This window comes from Magallana gigas, chromosome 8, assembly GCF_963853765.1.
Source record: "Magallana gigas chromosome 8, xbMagGiga1.1, whole genome shotgun sequence".
NCBI lineage: Eukaryota > Metazoa > Mollusca > Bivalvia > Ostreida > Ostreidae > Magallana > Magallana gigas.
In genome coordinates this window covers 4,055,385-4,077,584 of record NC_088860.1, presented here as the reverse complement: position 1 = coordinate 4,077,584, position 22,200 = coordinate 4,055,385, and the positions used below count along the sequence as shown (strand labels likewise).

The window sequence follows — 22,200 nt, the reverse complement described above, 5'->3', positions numbered from 1 at the left end:
GACCTTAGACCGCAATGTCACACCCCTACACAGCACCACCACTCCTTAAAACCAGGTGAGTTAAAACCTCTTCAGAACAACTACTCAACACACTCTAAAATCTTTTATACACCGCTTGTTACAGAATTAAAACTCCTGAGGAACCATTCATCATGCTAAAATACACAAACACTAAAATTCACTAAGACACTACAAAAATTCACTAGTTATGACTACTGAGTTATTCACACAAGGAACAATAAATACCAATAATTTAAATTCAGACTATTCACACAACACTGTACACAAAGCTTTAGAGGAGAGACAAATTTACCAGTCTACAACAGTTCTATCAAAAATTTGTGTTTCACACTATTAAATATAATGAAAAGTCTCTAATTGGGGCATTAACTTTATCTCACCAGAAAAAACCTGAATTAACCAGACAATTTTTAAGACAACACAAAACCAAGACAAACACTTGCTTAACATTCTACATAGACACATACTTTTCTTCTATGACACACTGACCATCAACCATCTCTCAAATCTACACCGGATCTAACCGAATCTCTCCACACTGGAAACCACTTGTTAACCCTATATTCTTTAGACCAAATTTCTCCACACAACCGCAATCACCACTAAGCCTGTCGAGCCCACTGAACTATCCCTTTCACTTCTGCCTCATGTTCTAGAATTACTAAGTAATAACAGTGAGTTAGGAATACAGCAAAATCTTGGGAGATAAATATATGGCTTTGTCAATAAATATAAAGCTCTCTGTACAAGAATTTCTGTACACTGTACACAGTATGTACAAGCTCATGACTTAACAGGTCGGCACTATCTCAGCACTACAATGGCAGATAACTGCTCTCAGTCTGCACACTTCACAACATTTACTCATCACACCTCGCACACACACATACAAGTGTAGTTTGATCATTATGAAACTATCAGCTGTAGAGTCTGTTTCATACAGAAAACAGGAAGAATACCGATTTCAAAAATTTGGGTTTGAAGGTGTTTGGAAATTTGAATATTTCTTTGATATGGGAACTTTATTAAATAAGAATATATGAAGACTCTACATAAATAAATCAGACATGATAATAACAATAAAGGTTGATCTACCACACAGTCAGACACACAGACAATCACTGCAACAGACAACATTCACTCACTAAGCCATGACAGAGGTAACTGTACACTGCATAAATAAAGGTCCGGGGTCTTATTTACAGATACATCAGACATATAGATTAATTGACCCCTATACATAGTGTGAGGTTTGTACAGGTCTGTACAACTGTACGTATACCTATATACAGAGGGGCTGGACCCACAGAAGATAAGCACTTATTGCTGCCATAGTCATAATCACATATCACAACACAATCTGCCATTACATCCACCATCAGAGGTAAGGGCAGTCGGAGTTTTTCTTTTTTGTGTAGTGTCTTAGACAAACATAACAGTTAGATCGATAGTAAGAGAGAAAAAGACAACAGTTAAAACAGACATAAAACATAAAAGAAAAATAATAAAAAATCTAACATAAAACAAAAACAGGACAATAAGAGACAGTTGGATGGCAGCTGCGGGAGGGTGATCAGAACTTGAGTGGACGGAATCCTGGTCGGTTGGTCTTCTCTCCGGCCCAGGACTTGGACTTAAGGCGGAAGTGTCTCAAATCCTCCGAGTGGTCCTTGTGGAGCATCGGCTTGTAGGTCTGGGGCTCGCAGAATGCCTGAAAACATGGAGAGGAATTAGATATAAATTTTTGTTTTCAAAATTGTATATAAATGGTGAACAGGGGAAGTTTGTGAATTTCATATTTGATAAAATGAATATCTTTTTTAATACTGTTCAAAAGAGAACCTTCTTTTTAATTATTTAACTTACATTTCCATTTTCTCTATTGACAAAAAGAAGTCCTTTTAATGATTTTTTTTCATCAATAACTACATCATATATTTTTCTCACAAAAAGGAGTGTCTGTTTATCCTATATCACTACTGCCAGCATTTATATTTTAATATTTCTACCAGTAGATTATGTTATTATTATTACTATTCATTATTATTAATATCCCCAAGTCCTCACCTTCTGGTTCTCGTAGAAGTTCTTGTAGCCCCCCTCCAGCAGGTAGAGCTCGGGGTAGTGGAGTTGGGGGTAGCAGTCCTTGTTGGAGTCTCGGTCAAACTTCCTCAGGAACCGGCTCCTACAACATAAACACAACCATCAGTATTCAACATATAATCAACAGGCTCAGCATCACAAAACAAAAGCAATCATTTGTCAAAATTTGAAGCAAATTCACTTTGCTTAAGTATTGATATTTAAAAATCTAGATCAGAAAGACTTTTTTAAAAAGCACCATTTCATAAAGACACACTTTTTAGCAAAAGTCTCAAGAAAAATAAAAAAAATATAATTATCTACAGAGCATCCCATGTCTCAAAGTTTTCCAGTTTTACTTAATTTTTGGTTTAACTGTAATCTTGAATTGAAAATATAAAAGTCTTGGGGAAATGACTTACAGATTAGGGCCACGCTCAGATGAGAACTCGCAGTGGAAGATGAGGATGTTTCGTTTTTCGGGATCCTCAGAGGTCATTGGTGTTTTCAGGAATGTCTGCATGATGCTCTCCTTGGTGTAGAGGTTCTGGGCTCCCTGTAAAGGCAAAGTTAGGGCTTACTAATACTGACCAAGATTTGCAATGAAACATACTTTGTTCATATCTCTTTATCTACATATAAATGTTTACTGTTCTGTAATTCCTTTGTTAACCCAATACTTAAGTAGAAGTTAATGGTTGTTCATCTTGCTTATTTTAAATGACTATGATTTTACTATTAGACCACTGACACCTTGTCAGAAACACACCTTGATATGGCCGCCTTCGTATTCGTAAGGATAACGACAGTCAACAACGATGGCTTGCTCGATTACATGGTCATACTCTCCAGCCAGAACTTGCGTCAGCTACAAAAGGAAGCAAATCAATAACATCTCCAATTATCAACAAGATTGGGATTCAAGAGCAATTTACTTAAAAGCTGTGGGTCATGAGTGCTGAAATCATGTGCAAGGACAGATGTGTATAATATCAGTTATCATGGATTTCTTACCGATTCTTTTCTATTGTAAAGTTTGAACTTTGAATTTTAAAAATAATTTTACAAAGGTTGAAATTTTTTTGATGAGGTCTTTCAATCAGTTTAGAATGACTTACTGTTTGTGCTGAGATAGCCTTCAGGTCGGAATGCTTGCCTTGGATGGTAGGAAGGCAGTATTGCTGCAAAAACAAATCAAACGGTGAAAATCTTGATCATCCAATGACCTAACAATATTCAAACTATGGGGTGAGAAAAGTTTCTGAGTATTTGAGAAGTATTGAGGGTACCTTAGAGAAATCTCCAATCAGGTCAGGCTCGTCAGCGACTCTGTTCAGGGCAGACTTGATCATGGCCTCTGACTCCGAGTGACATCGGTGAAGTTTGGGCTTCAAGGTTTTCTGTAAAATAAAACCCAAATTGTTATTATGGTTAAACATGTTGCTGCACCTAGCTACTTTAAACCATCAGCATCCATTAATTCACATATTACAGCTCAATTCTATAAGATTACCAATCATCTTTGTCTAAACTTAATCTACCTTTGATTCCTCGAATGGACTAGTGACATCGACAGAAAAAGGCCGCCTCCTCTTACTCTGGACGGGAGTGTTCTCATCACGGTCTCGCTTAGATGAATTCCGCCTATGTTTGAACTCCATCGTAGATTGAGATCTCTGAAGCAATCTTCTCTGTGTTCGTCGAATCTATATATCAAACAATACAGTTTACAAACTCATGTTTACCCATCTATATTCTTCACAATAAAATTTAGCATAAAGTCTGTAGCTGAATTTAATAAAATATTAAAAGAATAGTTCTTTATTATTACAATTATTTCTTTGTCAACTTACAATTGGAGTTTCATTGTCAGTATCATCTGTAGAAATAGCTGTGGAGTTAAGTACGGGAGCACTCAACAACTGGCACATACTACTGGGAATGTTGTCATTGATCTAGAAAAAGGAATGCATAAGTTATTTTAGATTTACAAAAACAACAACCATGAATAACTTCCTATAATATCAAATTGATTTATTAGCTTCTTTTGTGAAAGTATATCTATTTGACGTTTAAATGAATTTGATCAGTTCTCATACCAACAAGTTAACTTTTTTCTGTATGAAAGTACTCTCCTTTGACATTTAAATGATTCAAATAACTTTTCACAGGTAAGAAGTTTTTCCTGATATTAGTCCTACCTCTGCTACTTCCTGGTCCATGAAGCTGTCCAGGAAGCCGTCATCAGTTTCCCTCTCCTCCTCGTCATTCAGGATGGCATTCGTCTTTAGGGGACTGGTGGACTCAACTTGTGGAGAAAGGGTAATGTTTGCAAAGTCCTGCAAAAGGTAAAAAAAAAGATGTAAACAAAAATTCAAAGATTTAGCTGTTAAAAGTGTTTATGCTTTACAATTCTTCACTGATTCACTAAAAAATTAAACTATTTCTGTCAAGAACCTGTGGAAGTAGACAGGATGGGTCCATGCTAAAGTAAGGGAGATAAATCTTCCAGTGATGAAATAAGGGAGATAAATCTTACCAGGCCAGTGGCTGAGGCCTTGCGTTGTCGGGGTTCTTGGCCACAGCTTTTGACAGGGGAGTACTTGATGGGGGAGCAGGTGTCCTCACTGATGATCCTCATCACCTTGTTCCGTTTAGGCACACCTTTGGGGGCCACAAAGTGGAACTCATCATGAGAGTCTTCTTCCTACAATGGACAAAAAAACTGTATAATGTAAATAATGACTTTATCTATATAATGAGCAATGCACATCGATTTAAGTCATGCAATTCTTTATGGATAATAACTCTGTGAACCATTACAGGGTTTTGGATATATATTTTGTTATGCTTGTTACTTGAAAACTTCCCCTTTTGCATTAAACACTACACACTAATTGTACGTACCCTATCTGTCAGACAAACACCGCTGTCCTGGGAACTGTTCTCATCCAGGAAGAACTTGACTTTACCACTGGACATCTGTGGAGACCTGAGGGAGGGGATGGGTGGAGACACCACCTGGGTGGGGCTCACTACGGGAGAGGCATCACTGGTTGGTGGAGAGACAGAACAGTCATTCTCCTTGTCCAGGAAGTCAACCGGGCTCAGGCGCATCATGGGAAGCTACAACACAAAGGAACGATTACCACCACATCACAGCTAGGTTTCTGAATCTGATCATTATTCCTTATAATCTCTTAAACTGCTCCAATGAAATTCCTTTACAAATGAATGGTACCCGACGTAACTTTCATAATCATACTTTAAGGCACTAATCTCGAATATTCGATTCTCCTTTTGAGTAATGTTTAATGTTTTATTCTACACCGTTTCAGGAATTATATATACTTAGTATGAAATTAAAATTGTAGAAGACTACTGTCTGTTTTCCTACTTACCGGCATGGACTGAATTCTTCTGAAGGAGATGGTCTTCTTTCTACAATCAGTCAGAAATAATCCTTGATTTTCAAGTTCAGACCAAAAACACTTATCACTTAAATCCAGAGCCATTCTCCACTATACTGGACATATACTGAATACAGTAAACAAGTAAACTGCTGGGGTTTATCTGGTCAGGGTTATATAGAGATCTCTGGTCAGTGTGACAAATTCAACTGCTGCACACAACCAGGGTGCTGGACTATATACCATAAAGATCTCAACACTTCCCATCAATTACAAGTACTATGTTTACATCCTTAATGAATTATAAGTGTGTAATTGGGAGACTTTTCTCACCATCTTCACTTAGCCAGGTAACAATGCTCAGGTGGCAATAATTTGTGGTCACTACACAAACACCTGAGAGAAGAGTCACAGGTAAGGTGCTCACCTTTGCCCCTCCACTTCCCTCTCCCTAAAGTGGCCATTAACACCTCTCACAATTAGACAGATTAGTAGAAATCATAATTACATATCAAAATAGTTCCCAGGGCCATTCGATGGATTATCAGTCAGTTTTTGGTGATTAGAAGTTCAGGAAGATTAAGCAGGACAAGAAAATTAACAGATAATTTTACACCAGTCAGCGAGTCAGGCTCTTAATGGACCCAGATAAGCACTCTATTTCTACTAATAACAAAAATATAATGTCCCTCAGCAACAATCAAAGTGTAAAAGTTGCTCTCTGGTAAATCATTTAACAACTCTTATGGCCACTTGCACACCTGTAGCTCAGGTAACCTTGATTTAACAGGTGATCTGAGGATCAGGTAACCCTGTCTTAAACCTGGCTTAAGCTGTACTCAGGTGAGAAGTAGTTGGGTTGCAAACCTGTGACTCAAGTCTATCTTACCTGATTACAGCTTAAGCTTTTCTCATTCATTGAAAACAATGGCAGCAAGACAGAAGTCAGCAAATTTTTCTGAACTAGAGAAAGAAATTTTGCTAGAACTTATTCATGCTAAGAAGGATATCATAGAAAACAAGCAGAATGATGGCAGAATGGTTAGTAAGAAGAACACAGAATGGACAAATATTGAGAAGGAATTTAATTCAAGACACGGCGTTAATAAGAGAACCATAACCCAGCTGAAATCTTTATGGAAAAATCTTAAAGCCAGAACAAAGTCTGCTGTTGCTAAAGAGAGGAGAGAGAAGAAGAAGACAGGTGGAGGACCAGCTGGGAAAAGCTTAGATAAAATTGCCAGCACAATTTCGGAAATGCTTCCGCAGCAAATTAACAGCTTGCAAAATCAGTACGACGATGATGCAAGTCTCCATGGGGATGAACCAGATGAAGCACCCAGTTCCATAGAACCGTAAAGCTATCAGTAGTTGATTAAGAGGTGATATTGATGAAACCTTCGTTTGTTTTGGCTCAAGATGTTCCCCAATCTCATTCAATAATTCAAGTACACATTCCTTTCTTAATCGAAATCTGTCAATAAATTCCTCTTCGGAGTAATTCAAAAAAGGGTTTGTCCTGTCTCTTACTATTCTCTCTCGCCTTATAAGTCTTTCCACTAAATAAATTTGGTCCATCTCATCAAAATAATGCTCCATCACTATAAACCTTCCTTTAAACCTGCCCATTACCTGGTTTACAATAAGCCTCAATTCTGAGCTCTACTCAGATAAATCAGAGAGGTGTGCAAGTGATTTAAAATTTTTGAGCCTGACTTAAGCCTAGATTACCTTGATCCAGGCTTAAGCCAAACGTATGCAAGTGGCCATTAATAACTTTGGGAATTCTTACAAACAAGGTCAATGGTGAGCTGAAAATGTCACCCCTAAACACACTGCAGCAGTACAAAACTCTCTGACATGTAAGTTTATGAGAATAAGATGTTTGTAATAACCAAACATTTTATATTTCATTGTAAGAATGTAACCTCATGACACAGCCAAACAGCACAAAGACTGACAGCTTCTGAAGAATGAAGTCCTAATCATTTTGCTTGGGTTACAAAATTGGGATACAATCCAATGCCCAGTAGTCTACAGTAGGGATATTATTTTGATTATAATAACCTGTCTGATTTCTATACTTTATAATACCACAAAGCTAGATTATTAAACTCGTCTATAGGCTACTAGACATTGTTTATTTGTGGAAGCCCCCATAATCCTTGGCTTTCTTCAATATCAAATATGAATTACATGTATTAACATTGTTTAACAAAAATGTCATTTATTAAGTTTGAATATATTCAGTTTTATACATATGCTAACGGATAAAGGACAGATATCTTTTATAATACAAGACAAAACCTGGTTTTGGGGTGGTTTTTTTGTGTGAGATATATATCAAAATAAATATCATTAAAATATAAATTGAAAGGTTAAGATATGAAAGTCTAAATACATGCAAATTTCCTTTTGGAATAATCCTTTTTATAAACTCAGACAAAATATTATTTTGAACAGGTTGAAATCGGACAAAAGTGTTTTTTGGACATAAGAAATCTGAAGAACTATGAAGGACTTAGTAAATTGATTAATTTTTTGTAGGTACTTGTAAAATAAAATATTTTCAATTTATTAATCACATACTGTTCAGGCAGACATTTTGTAGGGAATTAAATTCTGTTCATTAAGTCGCTAACAGTTATAAACAAAATTAAATACCAACAGCATCTTTTTTTAAAATGAGAAATAAATTGATATCAAATTTTTAGACATTTTCCCCCATGAAAATATCTGTCTCTACATCATAACATTAAATACAGTATCAAGCTCACAACACTAATTTACCTATGCTAGGTAGATATACTGGAAAAAGATTTTACCAAATTTCCATTTTCAGTTATTTTTTTTGGTTTATCAAACAATAATCAAAAGAGAGAGAGTGGCAGTAATTCAATCATTGTCGTGTGAATTCAGAACTTGTTCTTCAAAGTGAAGTTTGAAGCTTTGATATAATTTTTTTAAGCTGCTTGGTCTGATTTTTTAAATCCAATTTTTAGGCGAATAAAGTGTGGATTTGTGTAGTATGTTTATAAAAATTATAGTATTCCAGTCATTTAAGCAATATCCCAATGGTAATATTATGATATACAAAGTTTGTTTACAATGATTCACAATGTTTGTTTTCAAAACAAATTTTACATAAAAGTAATATAACACATTATTTCACTCCTAATTAAGAATCAACCCCGATTTCAATGCCGGTATAATCGATTATGAATTTTAAATCAATAAATCATTAAAATAAGCTTTTAAAAATGTTTTAACAAATAAAAACTAAAGGATGAACATTTTCTTCTAATCTTTCAAAAGTTTGTGTTGTGTTTAGAATTGATGCATAAATGCGGGTTGAATAATTAAACCCAAGCAATTGTGGACGATACCAAATGGTTCTCATCTCATAACAACAACAGCTTTGAATGTTTTGTGTTCCAATAAAGAATTTTTTAATTTACTTCCAATATTTCTATTTTTAAAAAGTGAACGATTCTTCAGCTGTATATAGGTGAATGTATATACCCTTTCTAGTTATTAAATTTGTATCGAAAACTATTTGATACATTGGACCAAGCAGGTTTTTAAAAAGATAAATCAATATATATACCTTTAACCCTAGTTCTGTGCTGTGAGCTTGTATAGGTGATGGAACAACAACTTACCTTGTGAAAGCCTCTACTGGAATCTCAGGCTTGACTGTCTTTGCAAAACGGTTCAAACTGCAAGAAAAACAAAACAAATGTAATGAAATTTTCTACACGATAAAATCTGTTCAAGCAATATGTGCTGTAGTATAAATAATCTATTTTGCTGCCAAACTGAATTCTCTCAGCGTCAAAAATGCTGCTTATTCAGTTAGCAGCACACCGTTTTGTTCGGGAAAAGTTTATGCTATTTTGCTCAAACATAGCCTATTTTTTATCTTTACAAAAACAAGACTTACAGAAGTTTTCAAGAAATACATTTACAATCATTGCAGAAAATAATTATAACTTTTTAAAATATAATTTCTGTTGTAAAAATGACAGCTCTGATTGCTTCACATTGTACAGTATCTACATGGAACCTACCTGTTGTCTGAAGCTAAGGATGCAGGGCTCAAAGACGTGTCCACAGACTGAGGAAACAGGTGAGAGATTGAATACCTCCAACAGGTAGAAACAATGGACCAGGTATCAATTCTCACCTGTCTACCAATCAAATCATGTGTACAGTCACCTAACACTGAGACCATAAAGTGGCCATGGCTGTTAATTGGGGGTACACCCTTACAGGTGGGGGCTACCTGAAATCTGGAATGTTTAGCCACGACTGTTGATTGGGGGTACACTTTACAGTTGGGAGCTACCTGTAGTCTGGGCTGTTTATTAGAGGTATACACCTGAAGAAGTTACCTGTAATTAACAACTGGACAGTAGTGTAGGGTCTCCCTGACATCAAAGAGACAGGAAGCAGTAATGCTCTGTGTACAGACAATTAACAATGGCCACAGGTAGCTAACAGGTATTGTTTCATTACAAATCACTGAACATTTGGGGCCAGTGGTATAGGTGTCTATCAACTTAAAGGACTTAAATTTAGTGCTAATTCATAAGATACCCACTAAATATTATATAAACTTTCCAAACATACAACAAACGCAAAATATCATTATTGTGAATAAAACTTAGCTTACTTTTATATATGTACATTACAAAGTAGAGAAGACTATCTGAAAAGATTACGATTGATTTTAATTTTTTTTACATGAACGAATGAATGTTTTCTTTTAAAAATTAATTTTTTCATTTTTTGAAACATCTGTTGGCCTGTTCCAGTGGGTGGTTTAATTTATGGACCCTGACTAGATTGATTGAGGAGATTAACCAGAGTTACAGGAGATCCTATCTCAGGTGTAAAACTCTCTCTACCTCCGTTGTTAACCAAACATCAAAGACTTCTCATTTCTTCAGGGTATTCAACGAAAAATACATGTTAATTTCTATAGAATCATAAATTTTCTACTTTAATTTATACATGTTTGGAAAAAAGGGGCTATTCACTGTAATTTCATGCACTGCATTGGAAAAACTGAAATACAATATATTTGTTTCTAGACATCCTGTTATTTGTTTAACATGTTTAGTTTCCTGGATCTTTGTTTAATTAAACTGAGTTAATAAATAAACTCGGTTGGCTTTTTGTGTAGATTGTCATTGTGGACCCAGACACGCCAAGCTGCTGGGGCAGGGTGTTTTTACAGCCCCTCACATATCTCCCCCCTGACTTCCTGTGGTGTGTGGAGACCAATCAGTCCCCCTGTGATTACAGTGATAGGTAAAAGTTGTCTATTACAGATATCTGATAGTCTCTGATGGCTAAGACAACCTGTGTGTTCATTCCTGTTTTTATGACAATTAGAGCACATGGTCACCTGTATTAAGTGATAGCTGATGTGTGATACCCTCATTAACAAGGGGGAGATTAGAGGACAGGACATGGGCCTCCTTCATCTTTTAGTCATACATGTAAAATAGAATGCAAATTATCTATATAAAATGCAAATAGTGTTAATTGTTGTTTTTATGAATGTAATAATTTGGGTTTTTTATATGCCTTTTACCCCAATCCAACAAAAAATGATAATATGAAATATCTATGCATAGGACTTTCCTCCTTTCTCCTTATTTGAAAATTTGAATTAATGATTTAATCTGCCAAGCATCTTTGTCCATTTGTTCATGAAAAATTGATAGAAAATGACATCCATCCTTTAACCAGGCCCATAACTTAACATTACTGCTGAGGACCCAGAATGTGTAATCCCTGACAATTAACACACGACACACCTGGCAGCAGGTGAGAATTTGCTCCCTCTAGAATCAATATCCCCCATGCTTTTCAGGCACCACCTCTATCCCCCATAATTTATCCACTTTACTGGCCAAGTGAAATCTATGCTGTCCCTATTTTCTATGAAATTTATGCATAAACTGTACAGCTGCATCAGTCTGCCTCATTAATAAGACATTGACCCACCATTTTTATTAAGCATTTCTCTGCTGGTCTTGATCTAAAGAGTTCCGTTTTAATTCAAAAATGTTTTAACATCCAATGAAAAAGAGAGAGGAATGGAGAGAGGATAAGAGAAAGAAAGAGATTGTTAAAGTTCTACACAATAAACATTCTCACTATCTGTGAGACTGGAATTGGTTTTTTGTTCTCTCCCTTTGTGTTCTCCAGAGTTACCGGCCTTTATGTAACACGGTCACAGCTTGTATTACCCCACAGAGTCTTTATTCCGGGAGCATGTCTGGAGGCCCCAGCCATCATCTCTCTCACTCAAAATTAAAAACCTGTCCACTCAGGTAACACCCCTAGAACCAATCTGATTAAGGTATACAATAGATTATGTACGCCTATAATCAGATAGCCTTACAGAACACACTGCTATTGTGTGGACAGAGTAGATATGCAAACAATTTCTCTTGTTCTCAATACTTCTGATCCCCTAAACCTACATTGACCCCACTAATATGTGTTGTCTAAAGGGACCTCCACACTTTTAACACCTAAAAGAATAAGATTTTTTTAATCAAAGGGCTACCCCTTTTATCAGTTTGAGTAAAAGGAGCAGTTTGATGAGTTATTTCTATCAAAATACCTGTGTCTATATTGATGTTACATGACACTTCAGATTGAATTGTTTGTTTGTGCAATGTTTTATTTATATCAAAGACTACAATGCATCAAACTGCTAGTAATTTGTCTTGGATTGAAGAGATCCATTCAACTACTGCTTTGTCATCTAACCATGAATTAAATAATAGACCATCCTCCCACCCCCTACATTCACTGCATAATTCTTCTTCACAGGAGAATTTTGGGGGACATGGGTAGTGACATTGTTACCAAATCAAGTGGAAATGCTGTGCAATTACTTAGAGAGAGACAAAAACCTTCCAAATTTCTATTATGTGTGTAATTTTTGTGTAAATTAGATTGTGTCTTTGTATTATGCTCCTAACTAAGTCTGGGTATTGTTGTCATTGTTAGCCAGTAATTAGTTCTAAGGTTTCCAGACAACTGAGCTGATAATTCCTCTAAGTAGACAACAAAACAACATGGAGCAGGAATTCCACCCTGTCTAACACCAAGATAATTTAATAATACAAATTCACATCCACTGAATGAATCACTAGAGTCTTACATTGTTTTGTTTTTTCTTTTTCTTGCCCTCCCAAACTATATAAAATCACAAATTATTCGCAGAATTTCTTATTCCCTTTTCCCTATTTTGGCACACACATTTTTTTTTTGTATCTAACACTAAGTCAAAAACTATTGGTCAAACATTAAATACCAGCTTAAATCTGATTCAGATGGAAGTCTTGTACTGATTTGCAATTAATTAACATTACATCAGCCTATGTCAGGTTCCCCTGCCTGATCTTATCTGCTTATGGCCTCTCATGTACACACTAATACCTGCAGTAAGGTGCTAGATCAGTTACCAGAACTCTCATAACCCTGGCATCATATTATCAATCCAGTCAGGCAGCCTTTAGCTTACTCATGCTAATACTATTTGCAGATTTTATTTTTCAACACGGGTATGTCATAACTCTGACATGTAAACCATTACATCAAAGGACACTCAACATAATGATGATGTAATATTACAATTTGCAAATATCATTATAATTTTTCCTCATTATAAATGATGAACGACATGATACATAATCCTACTAATGTTTTAAAAATGTCTTTAAATGTCATTCTAATTTTTTCCACATTTCTTCCATTATATTTTGTCAAATTGCCAGTGTCATAATTTTTATCAGTCCATTTTTAGTCCCCGGATATTGATTTATTCCTTACATGTTTGGTAATTAATTCCTGGGTTTCCATCCATGTTTTGAGGACATTTTCCCCTGTGATAAATGAACTCTACATTGTTACACCCTGTTATAAATCTCCAAACTAATGCAAAACAAACCTGATCTCTGTTCAAATCAATTAACAATTGCATCACCTATCAATTTTTGATGGATTTGTGGATCAGGTTTTAAACATGTCCCTAGTTGGTGAACAGGGTAGGGGTCAATTGTTCTTAGTCTTGGGGGTTGAATTTAACAAATGAAAATCTTCCAATTAATAGGCCTTGCAGCTAAGAAACAATTTATGGCTTTATAATGTAAGTTAATGTGGAAAAAACAGATGTCAGAACACTGAAATCAATACATTGTACAAGTGTGACATGACTTCAATTGCATAGATAGATTACACCCCCCCCCCAAAAAAAAAAATCTTTTCCACATTGGGGGGGGGGGGGGGGAGGAGGGTGTTAAAAATTTTGTTTAATAGGCTTTCATATTCAATTTACTTTAAATTAGTTGAGGTTTCCCTTACATGATATACCAGTATTTATTTCAAATTCTTTCCCCTCATTTCTCTGACCTGATCAGTACTGATGGATCTACATTACACAGGTAGAGAGAGAGAGCCAGCAGTGGTAGATTATGTCTGTGTTTACAGAGGCTGTCTAGACCTCCCCACTGTAGGGCTATAATTATCTCCCCTTTATCAATCTCAGATCCCATGGGTCAGGTTGCTTATGGATTTCCTAGGTACCTTATCTTGAATGAATGGTTGTATTTGAATGGTACACAACCGAATACATACAGTGTATACCAGTGACAAGTCATGTGTATGCAAGTTACAAACGTCAACATTTTGTGTTCAGATTGAGAACTCTTTGAGACTGGTAGGGCACCTGCAGTGACTGTTAGTTCCTATCAGGGTAGTACTGATAAAGCTGATACTATAGCTCAGACAGGGCACCTACATCTACAGAGTCCAGACACTACTCAACACTACACTGCTAATGGCCTCACCATTTAAAACCTATCACACCCAGACAACTCTTCAACATAAGGAGGATTCTCTTACAAATTGTTACACCTATCTATAGATAAAAAATACCTGAGATATGTAATTCTATGAACATGCTTTGACAATTTTTATATTGTGATTCATTTCGTAAAAACCTGTCACTGTGCAGTGTACACACTTCAAAGGTCTAGAGTCAAAGGAATCATGAAGATATTTTTCTTTTAAAACCACTTGGCATACAAGAGTATTCAACAAAACCTAACTTTGTAACTTTCTTTGTTACCCTGATATAAATGATGAATAAACATTCAAATGAAAGGAAGTGAATTGTAATCTTGAATGAACTTCTCTTAACTATTCCTAGCTTAAATTTACTCAAGTGTTCCATCTATTAAATGATGCTACATTGCTAGATACCAATAGGACTATCTCTTATTTAAAACTTTGTACATGCACACAAAAATTAAAATCTTTTTTAATCAAAAGGTTATCTAAGTAACTGACTCAACTACGAAATTCTTTATGGCAATATGAGCTTCAATTAAGAAAATAATTTAGTACATGACGCTTTTCAGAGACTTATTGAATCAGAATCACAATTTTCATCCTGTTTTCTATGTTTCATATTAATATATGTGCAGAAGTCTTACTCCTGTAGAACTTTAATTATTTGTTTTTACTTATTTTAAGGTTCTAAGTACTATGCAGATTCATTTCATATCCAAGTTTTTGTCGCAAAACAAAACCAAACCTTGCTTATTTTGTTATTAATGTTTATATGTACTCTATAAAATCTGTTATATTTGTTAACAACAACAATAAGGTGCATTTCATTCACGACCTTACATTAGACAAAATCATTAATTTACACATAAAACAAAATAAATACCTCATCTCTAAGGTTGGGGAGTCCACAAGTGTTGGGGAATCCACAAAGCACCCTGGAAAAAAAAGAGAAAGATACATTACTATGTGTGTAACTTAATTAATGGGGACTTTCCAACACAAGTGATATATGTGTGTCTGAAGGAAGTACCATGTCCTTCTTACCACTGTAAAAACCGGGGAAATCCTCATTGTCAAAAGAGAAAGAAATCTTCATCTTAGTTCCTAATTCCCCTCACAACTGACTACAGTCCTGACCAGGCCGAAGCTCTCTGAACATGTGTGTGTGTTTGTGCATGTAACCATGTGTAAGATTTCAATCTGCCCTGGATGAGTAGCAGGGATTACATAACAAAAACCATGTCCAGTTTGTAATCAACCTGTACCTTACATAAATATTATCCTCCACACAGGAAAACCCACCCTGAACATCCACCCAGCCCACCCCAGCCTCCTGTCCTACTTGTTCTGATGTGACCCAGGGCCCAAAAATTCAACTTCAAAGGGAAGCCCTTAACCTTGGTGCAATAATATTGACCATGTAGAACAGGCCAAACCTGAGTAACATCTTCTTTACATTGTGTTTGGACAACAAAATGTCAGAACTGTCAAACAACTATGCTGATAAACTTGATATTCAAATTCTTTGATAAACTTATAAACATTTCTAATAAAAATAAAATCATCAAATAATTAAAATTACTCTTTTGGTGATTTTTAAAAGAGATAAGGTGTATATATGTATTACATACCATTCAATTTAATCTCAAGTAGAGTTAAAGGATCCATTTCATAACCAATCATTCTGCAACTCTTTCAGAAAGTTTCCAAACTTTTAAAACTTATTTTTCCCCTTAATTAACTTTCCAAAGTTAATCACACATCCATGCACCAGAAAAAGAGAAGTCCTCGGAGTCTTTATCTTCACAGAAACAAGTGTTCTTCACAAAATCCCTATGTCCTGACACTCTCAGTGTCAAAATTACCCCCAGAGAAAAAACAACCCACACCCTTACTACCCGAACGCTGGACTAGAAATGAAGATCTCAGGTGAACCTCCTAGGCTTTATACTACTACTACTCCTGTACTAATACTACTAGTGACCACTGGCCATCTGCTGTAGCTAGTCACTGATAGTTCAAAGTCAATCGTCAGCACTACAATAGACTGGGACAGAACAGGTTTTTTTTATGGGAGTTCGTCTTATCAGAATCTCAAACACTGCTTCAGGCTTCTTGATGACTAAGATTAGTTGTCAAAAACATATTGAAATATCAGTTTAGAAATCTAAATTGTAACATTGGATTTATAGGATTAAAGTAAGATATCACTTTTATGGCACATTAAGGACCCTAATACAATAGAAATTGGTCAAAGACATTAAAATTTAACACCCTCTGTGTCAATTTATTACATCCTCATTGTCATTGAACATTTACACTTCCTTCTGAATAATTGCTTTATTTAATTCAGGAGCCAATCTTCCTTTTTTATTAATCTTACTTATTACCTTTGAAATGTCTTCATTATTACTATCATATTTTCATTATTTAAATCAAATTATTGCAAAAATTGATAATACTCTAGATACACGGTGTATCATTTTCCTTTTTAATTTTGTGTTGGGAATTGATTCCAATTTAGCAAATAAAACTTGCTTTCATAATTCTAAACATATACTGAAGAACTGTGGACAAACAGAATTTGCATGAATTAACTATTAGGGAAACTGACATGCAATGTGTTTTTACTTCATGAAAGTGCATGTTCATTTATTGGTTATAGTTTTGTAAATCACTGATTTCTGTTTAAATGATTAAATCACAGAATCAGTTAATATAATTGATTGTGTGAGTTTTTTTAAAATCATCATATTAAAATATATATGAAAAGCAATTCGTGATCATTCTATTCACATAAGACTTTTACTCTTTTTTCTGAACATTTCACAATTTCTGCAAATCTTCATTATTACTAATTAGTGTATGGATACTTTAATTTTTTTGTTCATAATATTGTTAAATTTATAATTGATTTAATTAATAAGTTATTTTGTGGTTTATTTTTTTTTTGGTTAAGAAAAAAAAATTGAATACCCAAATTGACGAGAACAAGATAATTCATTTTACTGCCTTCACAAAACCTTTCAGTGATTATTAAAATGCAGAGCAATAAATTGTGTGTCTTTCCTGCCAATGTGAGATAAAGGTGTAAGTGGGACCCACCCCCTCTTTCCTGTCCCATCACACACAGGAACACTTCATAAAGACAAAAGACATAATAGCATGTTATGTAAATACATAACCCATTATGAGAAAAGCAATATAAAAGATTGTTTATTTCCTCTGACTTCCCTCTGTCACTCAATCTCACACCTCCATTAATGGCCGCTGCAATGGCCCTGTCACCAAGCCTTGTTTTTTCCCTTTCCTCCCTGTCAGATGGACATAACTGCAATCAGACATACTGAGGAAATTCCCCTCAGAGATCAGCAACACTGCAGAGTTCTCCATTGTATTCAAACAAAAATCAGATGACAATGCTCTGAAGTCAGTTAACAAAGGCAAGGGGCACTCAGTACTGTCAGAGTTTGTCGGCTTGATACCAAAGCTGTGACCATTTTTGTGCTTTGTTCATTCTATGTAAAATATAATGTTTTACACACCTATTAATATTTTTCTATTGTTTGATAAAATATATAGAATCTTCTTCTGTGTAACCTCTCTACACACAGAGAGACAACCTAGACTAAACTCTTATTTGATTTAATAGCTTATAAAAATAGTCTGGTATTGCCCAGCTTTCACTCAAAGGAACCAATGTATACATAGAACAAGCATGGCACATTTCACTGTGTAGAAAAGCATCTAAATCTTGGGGATAAACAACAAAATCAGATTTTACAGAAATTAATGAAGTTAATCCCTGCCTGGGCCATGTGTCCTTTGACACTCACACACCCAAGCTCTCTCTGTAAGCTCCCCGACAAACATGTCTACACAGGGCCCTGGTCATTAATCAAGGCAAGCCCTCATTGCAGCCCCTAAACCACTAATCAGACCTACACTACTGTCCAAGTACTGACTCTGTGCAAATAGTCTTACAGCTTAATATGTTTAGTATTTATGTGCACCAACAACTGGCCAAGCTTTTCTGAGAGCTGGCAGTCCACTAGATCAGATTATGACAGTAGGATTTGTTGGTTGATATTTTTACCAAACAGGCTGATTCATTTAGCTATTATAGTTTATTAGTCCATGTAGGGTGAACATAATTCATAAAACTTATATCTTTACTGAATTTGACAGATGCTCAATTAATGAAAGTTGGAAATCATTAAGGCATTGACAGTTTACTAATTGGCATTTGTAGTAATCTTAATATCCATTATTGCTGAGCATTACCATATACATAGAAATTCAAGACATTAAATTTCTACTCACAGGAAATCATGATGGTTTCTCTTGCTGTGCGACAGATTTAATTCTAATAAAATGTGGTCAGCACTAATTAAAATCTGAAGACCCTCCCCTCCCAGATCAAAAGGCATGATTAGCCATTAAATTGCTCACCATTAATTACAGGGTTCAAAGATAATGTGTCTGTCTATTCTACATAATAAGCATTCAACAGTAAAGCCTGGTTTATTTGAGTTGGAGAAAGGCAAAATGTGAATAGGTTGATGTTGTTTTAAAAAAGCCTTAATCTAGATAATCATACTCTTATCACAGATTAAGTCTGATTATCTTAATAGCTGGTAGAAGGTGTGTGTATAGGACTGAGTGTGTTTGTACTAACCCTCCACAAAGACTGCACAGAGCAAGCTTCCTATTGGTCAAAACTTACAATATCAAGAAAGTTTTCTTCAAACCATTTTGTTAATTTTGAGCATGAAAAAAAATTATAATTAGAATCTTTACTGAAACTCATCTAAATTAAAAAAAAAAAAACCCTTTAAAGAATAAATTATAATCTAACTTTTAACTTTTTGAACAAAATAATAGCACATTATGTATCATTTTCTTTTACAATTTTGTTAAAAATTACAAAAATATCAATCTGCTTTAGAAATTTATCAATAAACTAAACAAATAGTCTTTCCAAAAAAGAGGTCAATACAGTATATACATTTGTTTATAAATTTTGTTACAATTATGGTTAAAATTTTCAATTTAACATCTAAATTGTAAATAAAGTGTATGTCTGCAATATCATAATACAATATATACCTATATAAACTTTATTTCTGAAAATAAATTGTTTTAATACACAAAAATACTATACATTTTTATATTACATTTTAAACCCTAATTAGGTACCTGATTCGGTTGAGCTTTCCTGGCCTTGTACCGCTGAACCACATGTTGGAGGAGTATCGATGCTGGACAGGGATAACTTTCTCCTGGGGGTCCCTCTACAATTGAAATAGGTCATCAAATCAGCCAACACAGAAATATCATCCCTCATCCTTCTGGTCATCATCTGTACAAAGCTTTAATACAAAGTGCTTTGCTTTACGGTGAATCTATTCTGCTATCTAATGTGTCCTGTACAACTTCCTAACAAACATTAACATGTATGTAATTCTTTGTAAGTACTCTTGTTGGCTTGCATTTTTTTCCTAGATGACATAACAGAGTAACAAAACATGTTGACCTCATTTGCATATGTCAATCAAAGTTGGCCCTCCTGTAGAGGGTACTCGGTCTTCAAGGTCCAATTAACATGCAACATGGACCATTTGACCACCTATTGTGTTCCTAATTGATATGTTAATAGATCTCTCTAAGCATACAGATTGACATGTTTATATGAAAGTTCACATTTCTGAAAACTAAACAAACCCTCTGATTGAGTAGATATGTTAAAATAAACTCTCCAATAAAATTAAGTTCAAGATGTCAGAAAAAGTAGGTAAAGTTTTGAAAAGTACACAAATGAAAAGCCTATTAACATGCTAAATCATTATTTTTTTGGAACATATCAACATTGGAAAATTTACATAATGATAGAAAATATTGATTTTTGTTAAATGTTTAAAAACTGTATGAAAAATCAATTATTACTACTGGTAATATACTGAGATTTTTTAGTATGACGTTGAACATTATTAATTTTCAATGAATGTTATTAATCTACATCAATAAACAAGTGCTTGTATCCACATCTGGATCTGTAATACATGGCAGATGCACTCCCATTCTTAGCGACATTCCAGACAAGTAACAGGGGAGTGAAAAAGATGGCAATAAACCAACCCCAAACAAATGAACAATGTTGAACATTACATAACACAATTTTTCTTACCTGTTTAATGTCTTTGCAGACTAATTTAAGAAGTGTACAATAATTTGTACTTAAAATATACACATGATATTAATAAGTACCCCCCTCTCCAAACAAACATGACGAGACAAATTCAATACACATCACTTAACCATGCTGCATACATTGTCTCTGTTTGCCCCCATCGTACTCACCCTTTAGTACTGAGTTCACTCAAGTTCATGGCCAGGTTTGACATAGGGGAATTCATTTTGCTCTTTTCTCTTAAGAACAGATTCTGAATCGTGTTACTTGTGGCTATTGTCCGAAGTGGCTGCTGAAACGGGGGAGGTCTGTCATTGTTCCTGAGATTCGACATTTTCCATGCCCTGCATACATTTGAACAAAGAAAATCACATTGTCAAGGAACAACATTAAGAGCGGTAGGATTCGTCTTAACAAACCATGAATGTAGTTTAAGTCAATGTTGGCATGCAATTCTTACGCTGTAAAATAACCAAAGGATGAGTCGATTTGTTGTCACAGCCTCCAAGATACAATACACAACGCGACTTATCCCGAACTTGAGCACCCGCCTCCCTCACAACGACCCCTTCATGCGATTCAAATTCACAAGAACAGAATCCACCTTCCAGGCAAGTAGTTACATAGTTAGCACCCCATGTTTTTGCAAAAGGCAATTGTTAATTACAAAAAAGAAAGATGTGTTTGGGCACATAAAGCGCCGCCGTAGTGTTTGAAAAACAAGCCAAATTCAGCCAATCGGAGCGATGGTTTTATTACTTGTGTAGACAGGAAGTAGCTTGGTGGCAACGCAGTCTGTGTATTGCACACATTTTACGTTACAATCATGGTAAAAAATCAACAGAGTAGTTTCACTGTGGTATAATTTTAACGTGATAATGAAATAAAACTGATAAAACGAAGCGTACTTGGAAGCGTACATTACAGGAGCAATATTTGACCCCGCATAAAAACGGAACATTTAGGATCGATATTCAAGAGTTGTCGTCCGTAGAAACTTTGTCCAACCCAACAATTTATATTTCAATGTCAAATCTATATGGCACCCCGCGTTTTGTCGTTTATGGGATATTAGAATGTTCGCGTTTAAACAAAACTATACAATTTTAGCGAAGATCAATATACAGAAATGAAAATGATTTATGAACAAGCATTTGCATCTTTATATTATATATCTGTACATATAAAAATCGAAGTCAGCAATCCCTGAATATAATTATGCATATATGATGTTTTATTCAATTCAGTTATATGAATAGTTGCAAAGAAAACATTCTTATTCTTAAAACCAGAGATTTGTAACATGATGATAAATGCAAATTCTATGAAAACTTAGTAAAATCATTTAAAACCCAAAATATTTTACGAAAAAGAGGAAAGCCAAAATAATAATTGACTAATCAAAATGGTATATAATCTTTAACTCGCCCGTAGCAACAGAGGGAGGGGGCCTATCCCCTCTCCCTCCCACGTTTAAAAAAACCGACCCACAGATTGACTCATCCACTTTTTTCCGAACAGTAATGAGGGTGATGTCCGGCTATATTTACGTATATGTAAACATTTCATAAACTGATTTATATATGCCAAAAACTTACCAGAATTGCTGTCAAAAAG

The 22,200-nt window shown here is 35.0% G+C and overlaps 1 protein-coding gene across 3 annotated transcripts; it reads right to left on the bottom strand.

The window, feature by feature from the left end:
• Positions 1-820: 820 nt before the first annotated feature.
• On the bottom strand, positions 821-21,277 carry LOC105337712 (M-phase inducer phosphatase). 3 transcript variants are annotated; one of them, XM_011442578.4, is made up of 17 exons: positions 21,044-21,277; positions 20,754-20,927; positions 19,593-19,687; positions 15,277-15,328; positions 9,176-9,232; positions 5,505-5,544; positions 5,011-5,229; positions 4,643-4,810; positions 4,305-4,442; positions 3,957-4,058; positions 3,645-3,809; positions 3,393-3,503; positions 3,222-3,284; positions 2,873-2,971; positions 2,526-2,659; positions 2,089-2,206; positions 821-1,732 (listed from the first exon to the last, which is right to left on the bottom strand). In XM_011442578.4, exons 2-17 carry the CDS (start codon positions 20,915-20,917, stop codon positions 1,595-1,597), a joined length of 1,863 nt encoding a protein of 620 aa, XP_011440880.3. In that variant the 5' UTR covers positions 20,918-20,927; positions 21,044-21,277; the 3' UTR covers positions 821-1,594. The 3 variants fall into 3 exon arrangements, with proteins under 3 accessions (XP_011440880.3, XP_011440888.3, XP_011440891.3); XM_011442586.4 differs by having other exon boundaries at positions 20,754-21,061; XM_011442589.4 differs by lacking the exons at positions 19,593-19,687; positions 20,754-20,927; positions 21,044-21,277 and adding an exon at positions 16,025-16,177.
• Positions 21,278-22,200: the final 923 nt, after the last annotated feature.

What these genes read in the sequence shown, in the direction of transcription:
- LOC105337712 (XM_011442578.4), bottom strand. Translation starts at nt 20,917, where the DNA reads ATGTCGAATCTCAGGAACAATGACAGACCTCCCCCGTTTCAGCAGCCA. An exon ending in GTGTTTGTCTGACAGATAGG is followed by an intron (nt 4,811 to 5,010) that starts GTACGTACAATT and finishes TGTCCATTGTAG; the next exon opens with GAAGAAGACTCTCATGATGA. An exon ending in GTCCATTCGAGGAATCAAAG is followed by an intron (nt 3,504 to 3,644) that starts GTAGATTAAGTT and finishes TTTATTTTACAG; the next exon opens with AAAACCTTGAAGCCCAAACT.